This window comes from Melospiza georgiana, chromosome 28, assembly GCF_028018845.1.
Source record: "Melospiza georgiana isolate bMelGeo1 chromosome 28, bMelGeo1.pri, whole genome shotgun sequence".
Lineage (NCBI taxonomy): Eukaryota > Metazoa > Chordata > Aves > Passeriformes > Passerellidae > Melospiza > Melospiza georgiana.
The window spans coordinates 1,254,069-1,266,487 of NC_080457.1; the positions used below are offsets into that span (position 1 = coordinate 1,254,069).

At 56.0% G+C, this 12,419-nt stretch overlaps 1 protein-coding gene across 13 annotated transcripts in view; it reads left to right on the top strand.

The window, feature by feature from the left end:
* MAPT (microtubule associated protein tau) overlaps nt 1–12,419 on the top strand; it is a 43,023-nt gene that overhangs the window by 17,458 nt on the left and 13,146 nt on the right. For 9 of the 13 annotated variants that reach the window (XM_058041853.1, XM_058041846.1, XM_058041849.1 and 6 more), the window contains exons 2-6: nt 710–798; nt 2,025–2,111; nt 3,104–3,190; nt 4,638–4,703; nt 9,852–9,898. In XM_058041853.1, the coding sequence (XP_057897836.1) occupies nt 753–798; nt 2,025–2,111; nt 3,104–3,190; nt 4,638–4,703; nt 9,852–9,898 (333 nt within the window). In that variant the 5' untranslated portion in view covers nt 710–752. The remainder of the gene's footprint in view (nt 1–709; nt 799–2,024; nt 2,112–3,103; nt 3,191–4,637; nt 4,704–9,851; nt 9,899–12,419) is intronic. The other 4 variants (XM_058041848.1, XM_058041857.1, XM_058041859.1 and 1 more) reach the window with 2 other exon arrangements.

Genomic DNA, 12,419 nt, shown 5'->3' on the forward strand with positions numbered 1-12,419 from the left:
CAGCACAGAGCAGCCTGCACCGGGGGCAGATAATGGTTGTTGGAGGTTTCATTTCCTTTTGCAGATGGAGGGCTGGGAGGTTTGGCACCTTCCTGCTCCCACCCCTGACGTGTTTGCTTTGCTCTGTGCTGTGCTGGGGCTCTCTGAGCCCTGCAGGAAGGGTTTGGGGTTAGAGCAGGGGCTGTGCTGTCCCCTCACAGCCACAGCTGAGCGAGCCCCTCTCCCCAAAGAGTCCAGAATCCATCCTTGGGTAGTCCTGGTGTGCCCCCATTTGTCACTTTTGGGCGGTTTTTAGGGTGATGGGTGTGTTGTGGCGGCTGTGTATCCCGGCTGGTGTGCCCGCAGGGGTGGAAGGATCCCCTCCCACAGCAGCATCACCCCTCACCAGCAAATCCAGCTCTTGGCAGACTGGTGAAACTGGGAAATGCAGAGTTTGGAGCGTGCACAGGAGTCAGCCAGCACTTACCCTGCTGCTCTCAGGGGCAGAGCTGTGCCAGGGCAGTGTCCTGGGTGCACCAGGGTGCTCATTTTGCTTGGCACATCTCAAATACTCCTGGAACCTGAATGCAGCTGGCAGGAGCTGCCTCTGTGTGTGCTGTGAGGGATGCAGTGACACGCACACGCTTGTGCAGGACTGCCCAGACCTTCCCTTGGCTCCTCTCGGGTCAGGTTTTGCCTAACGGGCGTCAGTTTTTACTCTCCTTTTCAGGTACCTTTGCTGAGAGGTGGCAGAGCAGCCTCAGGACACCACCATGATGGAGGATCACGCACCTGGCCAGGAAAAACACTTCTCATCAGGTGAGCACGTCCAGGAGGTGCTGAAGGACCTGCCTGGGCCAAGGAGGGAGAGGGAGAACATCCTGGTGGTGTGAGGGGACCTTGGAAGGACACTGAGGGAGCCCACCAGGTGCTCCAACGTGCGCAGTGCTGGCAGAATGCTGCCCGTGGGTCTCACTGTCCATGGAGCAGAACAAGCCCAGCCTAGGGGGGACCCCTCTGCTGCAGCTTTGCGAGTGTGTGTTGGTGTCCACTCCTCAGTTTGCTCAGGAAGCACAGCACTGGTTTTATTTGGGGTGATTTATTTGGGGGTCACTCATTTGGGGTCACAGCTTGCTGCCTGCTTTCCTCACCTGCACAGGGACCTGGGGACAGCTGAGCAGGGAGCTCTGGGAGTGGGGGCCATGCCAGAGTCCTCCTCACCATATTTCAGACCTGCATTCCTTCAGAAGCTTTTCCTTTCTCATTCCACCGTGCTCCACAGCTGAGCTTGGAAACCCGCACTGCCAGCAAACCTGGTGGGACTCACTCCTGGCTATGCTCCATGTAAACATCATCTTAATTTCCTTTTCTTGAGGTGCTCTGGACGCCTCTTTGGCCAGATAAATGGATGGCCTCTGTCCTGGAGAGCATCCAGAGCCTCCATTCATCCTGGCTCTGCAGCACTGCGGTCCGACAGCTCCTCTCAGCTTGTCTCACACACCACAGGCTCACAGGGATTTCGCTTCTTCTTCCCCAAATCACTTTTCCCGGCTCTCATTATTTGATTTGCCCGCACCCTTGCTGAGGGGAGACTTGTGCCTCTTGCCCTGCTCTTCCAGAGGACTTTTGCCACCGTTTCTTGGCACAGAACGTTGTCCTGCTCCAGCCCTGTCACAACCACGGGCTGGTTTGCAGTCCTGGCAGTGCTCAGCCTGCTCTGGGAGGGAGGGAGAGGACAACAGAGGCTCAGAAGCTGCACATCTTTCCTCCTTATGTTGCTGGGATCTCCTTGCCTGCTTGTGCCATGCTTTGCTGTTTCTGCCTGCCCGGTTCACCGGGCTTTTCTTTTGTTTCCTTTTGTTCCTTTTGGTGGTCACCCCGGTGCTTTTGGTTGGCATTTTCACGCTTTGCTTGCTTCAAGCTCAGGTGGTTTTCGCTCTCCAGCTGCAGCTTCTTGCAGCTGTGGCTCTGGGCAATGAGAGTTGGTAACCCCAGGCCCCAGGTGATAGCCAAGGACCTGTTGTAAGTATTTGAATGTTTTCCAGGCTATCCCCTTCAGATACCAGTCGATGATGGATCGGATGAGCCTGTTTCTGAAACTTCTGACGCTAAGAGCACCCCAACTACGGAAGGTGGGAGCTCTTTGACTTTCTGCTTGGGAACCACCATGGATGGGGTCGTGGTCAACCTCACCACAGAGTCCCCGTGCCGTGTCCTGGTGGGGTTTCTCAGGAGGAGAATCCCCTTTGTTGGTCTCTTCACCAGTGGTGTTTGGATGAGGTGGATGAGGTGCAGAGTGGGCTGGAAAGCAGAAAGGTGAATTGTTCTCAGGAAGATGCTGGTGGTTTGTGTCCTGCAAGGCCCTGGCAGTGCAGTCCTGTGTGGAGTGACACAGCTTTGTGTCACTGTGCTCCCCAGGTCCTGAGTGCCTCGTGGGTAGAAAGGCTCTCATTCCAGAGACTTGCTCACTGTTGTAATTACCTTCACTTTTTGCTGCTTCAATCCCAAGAACCTGCCTTTGGAGAGGCGAGGTAGAGGCTTTAGCTGGCAGAATTGTTCTGAAAGGAAGGAAGGCTGGGCAGAAATGCTGAGCAGTCTCAGCCCTGTCCCACTGGAGGCGTGGGCTGAGTGATTGTTGGGAAAGTGCCTCAGGAAATCAGGACACAGAACCCGTCTGGTGCAGGAGGGGATGTTATCCTGCTTTGCAGCTGGAGTGGGGCTGCCAGGACGAGCAGCCAGGCGGAGCTGGGTGTCCCTGTGTCCCAGAGCACGGTGCAGCCACCCTGGGCTGCTTGGTGCAGTCAGGGGAGCTCTTCTGTCCTGCTCCAGCCCAGCCGTGTCTCCGTGCAGGATTGCTGTGCACCGGGGGCTGCTCTCAGGGCTGGATTTCTGGACAAAAAGGCCAAAAATCCTTCAGAAGCCTAGGGAGAACATTGTGGCACGCTGTGTGCCAGGGGGCAGCTCACGGTGTCCCCGTGGCTCTGGCTTTGCTGTGCCGTGCTCAGTTGTTCCCTCCACCAGCTCTGAGTGCTTCTCTGAGCAGCAGAATGTTCTTCAGGCCCGTCCTGGCCTCCGGAGGGCTTTGCCCCCCCAGCAGCTGTGTGAAAGCTGTGTTGTTTTTCAGATGCCACAGCACCTTTAGTGGAGGAAGGAGACCACGAGGAGCAGGGTGGTGCGGAACAGCACGGGGAGATCCCAGAAGGAACCACAGGTGAGGGAGACCAAGGTGCAGCTTCATCTCTTGCTGCAGGCAGAGCAGAGGGCTGGACTGGTCGGTGCTGTGAGACAGCACCACCAAACCTCTCACAGGGACACTGCTCCCGGTGCTGCTTCCTTCTTCTGCAGAGCATTCCTCACTCAGAGCTGTCCTCTTGCCCTCCCCATCCTCGGGGAGCTCGCAGCCTTTTCTTCTCTCTTCCTCTGCTCCACATCTGACCATCCTTCTGCCTGGTGGCCCTGTGGTGGCTCTGGCTCCCACCTCCAGGCTCCCACCTGCAGTTCTGGGTTGCTGCTGTGCCAGCAGCCCCTGGGTGCCTGTCCTGCAGCTCCTGGGCTGTGCCCAGCCCCGCGGGTGTCTTTGGAGTGGCAGGTGAAAACCAGGCCACTGCAGCAGTGCTGTGGAGGGTAATGCAGAGGGAGTGAAGGGACTGATTCAGCCCTGTGGGCACTCACTGCACCTGGTTTTCCAGGGAAGGACGGGGCCTTCCAGAGGCAGAGCAGGGAGTGACTGTGGCAGTGCTGTGCGTGGCAGGGCAGGTCTGTGTGTGAGAAACGGGGACGTGTCCCCTGTGCCATAGCCAGTGGAAGCATCAGGCAGGACCTGAGAAAAGCAGCGGGTAGAAAAGGGCTTCTGCCAGGGCCAAGCGCTGAAACAAACTCACAGCAGTGAAATCTCTGTGCTGCATCCACTCCCTGAGGTGCTGGCAGAGCCCTGGGCTGAAACACGGGGGCTCTGGTGCAAGATCTGCCTGTCCCAGTGTATCCTGAACTGCTTGGAAACCAGAAGAAGTGCTAGTGTGACTGGAGAAGTGTGGCATACCAATATCACTGTTTAAGCTAGTTTGAAGGTAGCCATAGAATAAACTGAAAAAAATGCTGGTGGAGACAAGCCATCATCACTGTGAAGAAAACCATGCTTCTCTGATGAACCTGTAGTGCTGAAGTTCAGGATTTCTCTAGCTTTGTGTCAGGCTTGGAATTGCTGGTCTCACACAGCCTTGGCAGGGTTCACAGGTGGGTCACAGACACCAAAGAAGGTGAGCTCAGGTAAGAGACATTCACGGGAGTGCTGCTGGCCATGTGGAGGCCGGGTGGGGGTAGAAGAGGATGTGCATCCACGAGTTTCCTTGCTCCTTAACAGCCTGTTTTCTGCCTGGAAGAGCTTGTGCTAACCTGCCATTTAGGATGTGGAAGCTGGTGAAACACTGCTCTGCTCTGTAGAGCAGGGGCTGAACAGAGCTACCCAGATCCATCGTCGGTGTGGGGAGATTTCCTTTCTGTGGTACAGCAGAGATCCTGCTCCTTTCTGTGGTACAGCAGAGATCCTGCTCCTTTCTGCTGGGCAGCCTCAGCAGGGAGGCACATTCATCCTCCAGGCACTTCACCTTAACTCTTGTTTTGACCATGTTTTTCCCCTTCTTTCTCCGGCCTGGGAGCAGCCGAGGAGGCGGGCGTGGGAGCCACTCCCAACCTGGAGGACCACGCTGCAGGAGATGCCACTCAAGGTGGGTGAATTGTCTTGAATTGTCTGCCACTGGCACCAGCTGGGGCTGCCCACGTGTGCAGCTGGTTGATGGTGCCTTGGGGGTTCTGTTCTGGGAGGAAATGCTGTGCCCTGTGCAGCTCTACCTGTTCCTGGCAGAGCAGGGCCATGCACACGTGGGATGTGTTCCAACACACTCATTCCAGCTCCTCACACACCACATTTCCCTCTCAGATGGCCAAAGTCACGGTGTTTGTTTGTCCAGCTGTAAAACCAGGGCGTTCTCCAGGCTGGGAAAGCTGATGGACAGAGCTGGGATGTGCTGGGGCCAGAGGAGCTGCTCACATTGAGCAGAGGCACTGCAGGCCCTGTTCTCCCACAGGAAATTGGGAGCAAATTGTTTAATTACTGTGCCTTTCCAAAGTAAAACAGGACTCAAATCTGCTCACTCTTCCCTGACTTCCACATTAAGGGAGTTTTCTCCTCATCCCAGTCTTGGGGAATGTGGGTGAGGAAGGCAGGCCTAGTGGGCAGTGAGTGTTCTGTTCTGTTCTGTTCTCACAGCATTCATTTTGTGTCTGCTTGGAAGGGCTGAAAATCACCCAGGGACCATTTGGCTACCTGGAAAGTTTCTCTTGACTCCCCTCAGTTCAGACTTGATGGAAAATTGGTTTTCCCAAAGCTCCCAGTGCTGGTTTGATTCCATGGGACAGACTTAGGGGTTGGGACACCCTGTGCTCTTTCTGTCCTGCCTGCACTGCACCCCACAGCACTAATTTATTGTGCTGCTTAAAATCTTACTCAAAAGCCATTTTGTGAAGCAGTTTGCTGTGCAGCAAACACAACAAATGCAGTTGAGCAGTGTCTTTCCTCTTCATGGCTCCATTAGTGCACTTAGACATCCATGTCTTTTACAGAAGTGAATAGGTTTTGCCTTCTCAGCTCAGGGCAGAATTCAGGGTTGTTGTTGCTTTCCACACAGAGATGAGCACAATTCTGTGCACTCTGCTCCCTGCAATTAGAATAAAACCTTTGCTTGCCTGGCCAGTGGTTTTTGGACTGTCGGCTCTTCTAAATATGAAATAGTGGCTCCATTATAAAAAAAGAAATCAGGATTGTTAGTGGAGGGATTGAAGTTCTCTCTGCCCTGGTTTTAGTGCTGTTTCTCACCAGGTTTTTACCAAGCCTTTTCTGCCCTGTCCTGGCATCTTTCAGCTGTCACATACGAGCTCTTGGTGTGGTTGTTTCACTTAACTGTGATATTCTCTTTAGTTAGGAAGGACACTGATGAAAGACCAAGTCGGTCTTGACTTCATCTTTTCTTATTTCGGTCTTGTTTGTTAATCTGCCAAAGCCACAGTTGTGATCTCTGATTTAGGGCTCTGATTTAGGCTCTGTCCCTGATCAGTGCTCAAACAAAGAGTCCTTGAAGCTGAACCAGCTCATAATGCAAGAGGCACATTCTGACAGGGCTGGTGGCTCCAAAGCAATGTTCCCAGGTGGATCCTCCATTGCTCAGGGCATCTTTCCTTCAGCTGGAGGGACTTCCAACAGGAAAGCTCCAGCTCAGCTGGAAGATCTGGCTTCATGCAGCAGTTGTTGGGTGGGATTGTAAAGGTCTGTGTCACGCACAGAGCAGTGACAGAACAGAATCCCCTCTTCCACACACACACACACACACCATAAAAGAAAGCAGAATCAGACAAATCTTGGACAAATCTTTGTCTCTGCGGCCTCAGGTTCTGGGGTTCAAATGTCACCCAGCCCAAGCGATGGCAGAGCAGCAGCACTGGAGCTCTCGGGGGTCCCAAACTGCTGTGGCTGCAGCCACGTTCTTCTCCCCAGTCCTTGCCCTCCTCTGGCATGGCATGGGAGTGCCCTTCCCAAGCTTCTGGGCAGTGGGAATGATCCAAGGGCAGAGCAGAGCTGGTTTGAGCTCAGAAGCCAGGCCTGTGTGTGCCTGAGCATCTCCCAAGGGGAGGGGAGGCCAGCAGGGCTCTGGCCCTTGGGGCAAGAAGAGGTGGGCACTGACCACCAGACTGATGGCCCAGTGGTGGTGTTGGGGAAAACGGGAATGTTCCTGTCTTCTGGAAACCACTACAGCTCAACCAGCTCAAGCAGTGCAGGGTGAACCCAGCAGGAGTCTGATCTCAGGTGCTGTTCCTGATTCCCGTGGGGATCAGAGCTCTCTAAAGGCACAAGCCACTCTAGGAGTGAGTTTTCTGTTCAGTGTGTGGGAGGGTGGGACTCGCTTTTACCCTTGGTTGCCAGTGGAAATGCTGAATCTCTCCCGTTCCGTGATGTTTGACATGCCTGTGCTAATTTCTTGCCCATGCTTCACACCCCACGTCTCCAGCTCCGGGCGAGCCGGGCTCTGCCAAGCTCCAGCCTGGCCCTCAGGAGCGTGTGGGAGAGGCAGGGAAAGGTGCCAGCCAGCCCCCAGAGCAGGGGCTGGGCCCTCAGCAGCCGCCCCTGCCCCGTGAAGCCAAGGCTCCAGCAGCAGCTCCCACCAGGATCGAGGTCACCATCCCCATCCCCCTGGACATGTACCAAGGCTCTGGAGGCAGCAGTGCAGAGCCAGAGCTGGGCCTGGCAGGAGCAGGAGGCACAGGTGACCTCAAGGATGGACCTTTGTGTGCCAGAGCCACCGTGAAGGAAGGTTCTGGTGGACGGGAGAGGGATGAGGGCCGGGATGCTGATGAAACTCCTGGGCAGGGGTTGCCTTCCCTCGTGGATCAGCGCGTTTCTCCGGGACCTGAAAAGGGCTCGTGGCCAGCAGCTGCCCAGGAGACTCGTGAAGAATCTGATGGAGAAAACAAGTCCAAAGGTGTCCTCAGAGACACCCCAGGAGAGGCACTTGTGGTCGAAGCTGAGTCACATAAAGCAGGAGAGGACCAAGAGGAGAAGCGAGAGCTGCTGGGGGGAGAAGGAGGCGCAGACACCCCCCTGCCAGAGCCTTCTGTCAGTGTCCCCCAAAAAGAAGCTGAGCCCAAGGAGGGAGAAGACTCTGGGCCCGTGCTGGAAACAGCCAGACTCGCTGCTGAGGCAGAGGATGGTGTGAAGGATGAAGATGCTGCCCCGGGAGAGGCTGTGCCCGCCTCGGGTGCCCGCCGGCCGCCCCGGAGGAAGCCGGGTGGCATTGCCACGGACAAGGGCAGCCGTGTCCCTCTGCTCAAAGGTGTGTGCTCCAGCACTGCAGTGCTGCCACCGGGGCTGCTGCTGCTGCTGCTTGGAGCTGGCCTGGAGCTGTGACTGACCCAGAGCGCTGCTGCTCCCTGCCTGCCCTCCCTCCTCACTCAATCCTGGCCTGGATTGAACAGACCCCCTGTGCTGCGGTTCCCCGTGCCTTGCATGGTGCTGCCGTGTCCCTAATCACGCTTTTTTTCACCTGTTTTTTTTTGTTTTGATTCCCTTGGATCTGTTGGGTGGGCGCCTTAAGTCCCACCTGAGAAGAGGAGGAGGCGGACGTGGCTCTGGCATGGTGCCCTGGGGCTCACCTGGCGTGTGCAGCTTGTTCCAGCAGGACACGTGCCATCTGGTTTGCATGTCTGCTCCAGTAACTCTTGGGGCTGGCTTCCCTAAAGAGGAGGGAGGAGGAAAACAGGCAAGGATGGCAGGTCTAACCGTGGAAAAGCTCCCACACTGCTCCTGTTTCTTGTACTTTCCCCTTGAATATCGCTGCTGACTGCTGCTGGAGGCAGCAGGGCCTTTTCCCACTGCCAGGCATGTCCATTGCTCTTCCAAAGCATCCTGCTGCCACCCCAGCCCTGGATGGGTGTCCCAGCTCAGTGCTGGCTCTGGGGGCTCGGCAGGAGCTGCCTGTGAGGCATTGGAACACTGTGTGGGGCTGGGAGGGCAGCCTTGGGTAGAGCTTTGGGCTCACCACTCAGTGCTCGAGCATCCCTTAGACCTTTCCTTTGTGCCCTCCACCTCTCCTGGGTTCAGGAGTGTCCCAGGGGCCCAGCTCAGTGGCCAAAGGCAGGTTGCTGTGAGCTGTGCTGAGGAGCCAGGGCAGCAGCACACGGCATGCTGGTGCCTCACCTGTTGTACCTCAGCCCTGGCTCTCCAGGGCAGGTCCTGGGGGCAGCTCTGCCTTTTCCCCCAGCTCCACACATCCCACAGGCTGCCTTGGCTGCTCCCGTTGGCCTGGGGATGCTGCTGGGCTTGGGGCTCAGGCAGGAATTGTGGATGGAGCTTTTTCCCCCTGGAGCCAGAGCTCATCACTCATTTCTCCTTGCTCCCTGTGGGATCTGCAGTGTGCAGCTTCCCTCGCGTGCTGCAGGCACTGGCATGGCTTGCACTGGAGCCTGGCACCACAGCAGGGTGGGGAGGCACTGCCCAGAGCCAGCCAGCCTCTGATTCAGGAGGAGAAGTTCAATTATTTAATGGTTTTCCCTGAAAGGCAGAGATGCTCGGTGGCTGCTTGGCTCCAGTTCAGCTGAATTTGGGAGGGGTCAGGGCTGGATTAACAGCATTCATGTCATCAGGAAAGGGCTGATCCCCCAGGATGAGTTTCCCAGCGCTGGGGAGAATATCAGCAGCTTCTCCTCCCAATTAGTTGAAGATGGGGGGGGGAAATGGCCTTGCTGTGAGTGCCTCAGAGTACAAACTTCATCCCCTCCCCATTCCTGATCTCCTAATTAGACCGACCCAGGTGGAAGGGGCAGGGTGCTGGGAGGCAGAGAGCAGCCTGCCAGGAGAGGTGGGAATTAACAGCAGCCAGGGATAAAAGTGCTCTGCAGCACCAACTGAAGAACCCCTTAAACGAGACCACAGCGCTGCTGGACTGGGGCTTCCTCCATCCCTGTTTATGTAATTGTTAGAACAAGTGGGTGTTCCAGAGGGCTGGAGGGAACTTTCTGTGCTGAACTGGGTGGGTCCTGCAGGAGCTGGGTGGAAATCTGGGCGGAATTCTCCCTCCCAAACCTCCCTGGTGTGTCTGGTCCCCGGTGCTGACTAACACAGCAGCATCATCTGCCGGCTCAGAAATGTGGAGTAGTGCAGAAATGTGGAGTAGTGCAGAAATGTGGAGTAGTGCAGGGATTTCTGCAGGAGGTGGTGACGCTGTCACATCTCTGGGAGCAGCATTGAGGGGCAGGGAGCACCCCCAGCAGGGTCTGGAGTTCCTGACCAGTCCCAGGAGGTGTAACTGTGTGTTTCCATCTGTCAGGTCGTGTTGACAAGGAAGGGACCGAAGCTGATGAAAAGAAACCCAAGGTAAGCTAAAAACCAAAACCAGGGGTGACACCTGTCCGTGTTCTGGCTCCTCTCCTGCCCTCCTGCCTCTCAGGAAGCCTCCCCATTATGTTCCATTTTTCCATTTGTTTCAAACAATCAATTTGTTTTTATTTTTCCTTGCCTCCCCTGGGTTTGGATGGTGCAATCCATGGGTTCTTTGAGGGTGAGGAAATGATCCAAATCTGAATCAAGCACGTGGCTCATGGGCTCGGGTGGGAGGTTGGAGAAAGTGTTTTATCAGCCCAGGGCTGAAAAGCAGCAGCTGACCTTGGGGCAGGCTCAAAACTGCACTGGGGACAAGCATAACTGTGAAAAGAGCAAAACGTGGAATTAAAACATTAAATTAAATAATCCAGATTATAGAATACCCTGAGTTGGAAGGGATCCACAGGAATCATCAAATCCAGCTCCTGGCTTGCCCAGGACAACCCCCAGAAAGATGCTGTGTTGTGCTGTGGGTGAGGAACAGAGTTTAGTAATGGGCAAATCCCAGAAGTTAAACAATATCTGTCCCTCTGGTAATTTGGAGGAGGTTTAGCTCAGCTGGCCATTATCCTGGTTAGTGCCTGGGTGGGATAATGGACAAGCTGAGGGGAAAGGCAGCAGGTGAAGAGTTAAAAATGAGGAATAGAATCACTTTCTAACACTAAAATTGGTTATTTCTCTATGTACAGCCCTGGCAGTCCCCACCCCACACCCAGCTCTGTATTGCACCTTCTAATCCCATTTAATGTCGCCGATCCCATTTTATTTCCCTGCCACGCTGATTTTCCTTTGGTTTTTTTGTTTTCTTTTTTTGTTTTTCCCCATTTAATTTAATCTCATTTCATTTCCACGTCCAAGAAATCCTCACCTTTGTGCCCTGCCAACCCCTGTGGCTCCACTGCCCCCATGCAGCACGCAGCACCCAGTGCCTCCAAAGCACCCTGCAGCCCTGCCAGTGCCAGCCCCCGGCCTGCCAGCACAGGAATGCAGGAAAGCAGAGCCAAGGTAAGGGGCTGGGCTGGGAGAGAGGCCAGGGCAGCACCTGAGGGCGTTCCTGGCGTTCCTGGCTGCTGCAGAGAGGGGAATGTGCTCCCTGCACCCGTGTTTGGTGCTGGGAGGGCGCAGCGCACAAAGGGCTCCTTGCTGCAGGTGTGCCCCCATTGCCCCGTCCCTTTGTGCCCCTCCTTGTCTGGCAGCTCTGTGTGCGTTTCACGGGTGGGTTTGAGCTGTGCCAGAGCTGCGGGTGCTGCCACATTCCATGGCCAGTCCTGCAGGGTGAACAGAGCCTCAGAGCTTCCTCCCTTTGTGCCGTTCAGGCACATCAACACAGCCATGGGGAAAGCACAGGGGGTGCAGGCCACACAGAACCTGGAATGGTTTGGGTCAGAAATGAGATTGAATCTCATCCAGTGCCACCCCTGCCATGGCAGGGACACCTCCCACTGTCCCAGGGTGATCCAAGCCCTGTCCCACCCTGCCAGGGATCCAGGGGCAGCCACAGCTGCTCTGGGCACCCTGTGCCAGTCACAGATGCTGTATTTTTTACATACATGCATTACATTACATACATAAATACATAAATACAGAATTTATCTTCTGTACAGAATTTTGGCAAAACGGGGGAAACCAAAGGATGAAATTCAGAGAGCAGAGGTGTAGCCAAGCCAGGTGTGAGGGTGCAGTGCATGGCATAGCTAAAGCCAAGGGCCCATCTGGGAGAGGTCACAGCCTTTCCTGTGCCCTGCCTGTGCATTTGGGACACAAGGTGTGAACAGGCACATTCCAGGTGTGGGGAATCCCAAGGAAAAGTGGGAGGGGTGGCAGGCCCATCCCTGGCTCTCTGACTGGCACGTGCCGTCCTGTCCCTGATGTCCTGCTGTGTCCCCAGGGGTGTCACCCTGTCCCTGGCTCTCTGATTGAGGGGTGCCAGCCCGTCCTTGGCTCTCTGATTGAGGGGTGTCACCCTGTCCCTGGCTCTCTGAGGGGTGCCAGCCCATCCCTGGCTCTCTGGCAGGTGCCATCCTGTCCCTGATGTCCTGCTGTGTCCCCAGGGGTGTCACCCTGTCCCTGGCTCTCTGATTGAGGGGTGCCAGCCCATCCCTGGCTCTCTGATCCCAGGGGTGCCACCCTGTCTCTGACTGTGTGGCTGAGGGCTGTCACCCTGTCCCTGACTCTGATCCCAGGGGTGCCACCCTGTCCCTGACGTCCTGCTGTGTCCCCAGGGGTGCCAGCCCATCCCTGGCTCTCTCATTGAGGGGTGCCACCCTGTCCCTGAACCCTGCTGTGTCCGCAGGGCTGTCACCCTGTCCCTGAGTGATCCCAGGGGTGCCACCCTGTCCCTGACGCCCGCTGTGTCCCCAGGGGTGCCACCCTGTCCCTGAGTGATCCCAGGGGTGCCACCCTGTCCCTGGCTCTCTGATTGAGGGGTGCCACCCTATCCCTGACCCCCGCTGTGTCCCCAGGGGTGTCACCCTGTCCCTGACTGATTCCAGGGGTGTCACCCTGTCCCTGACTC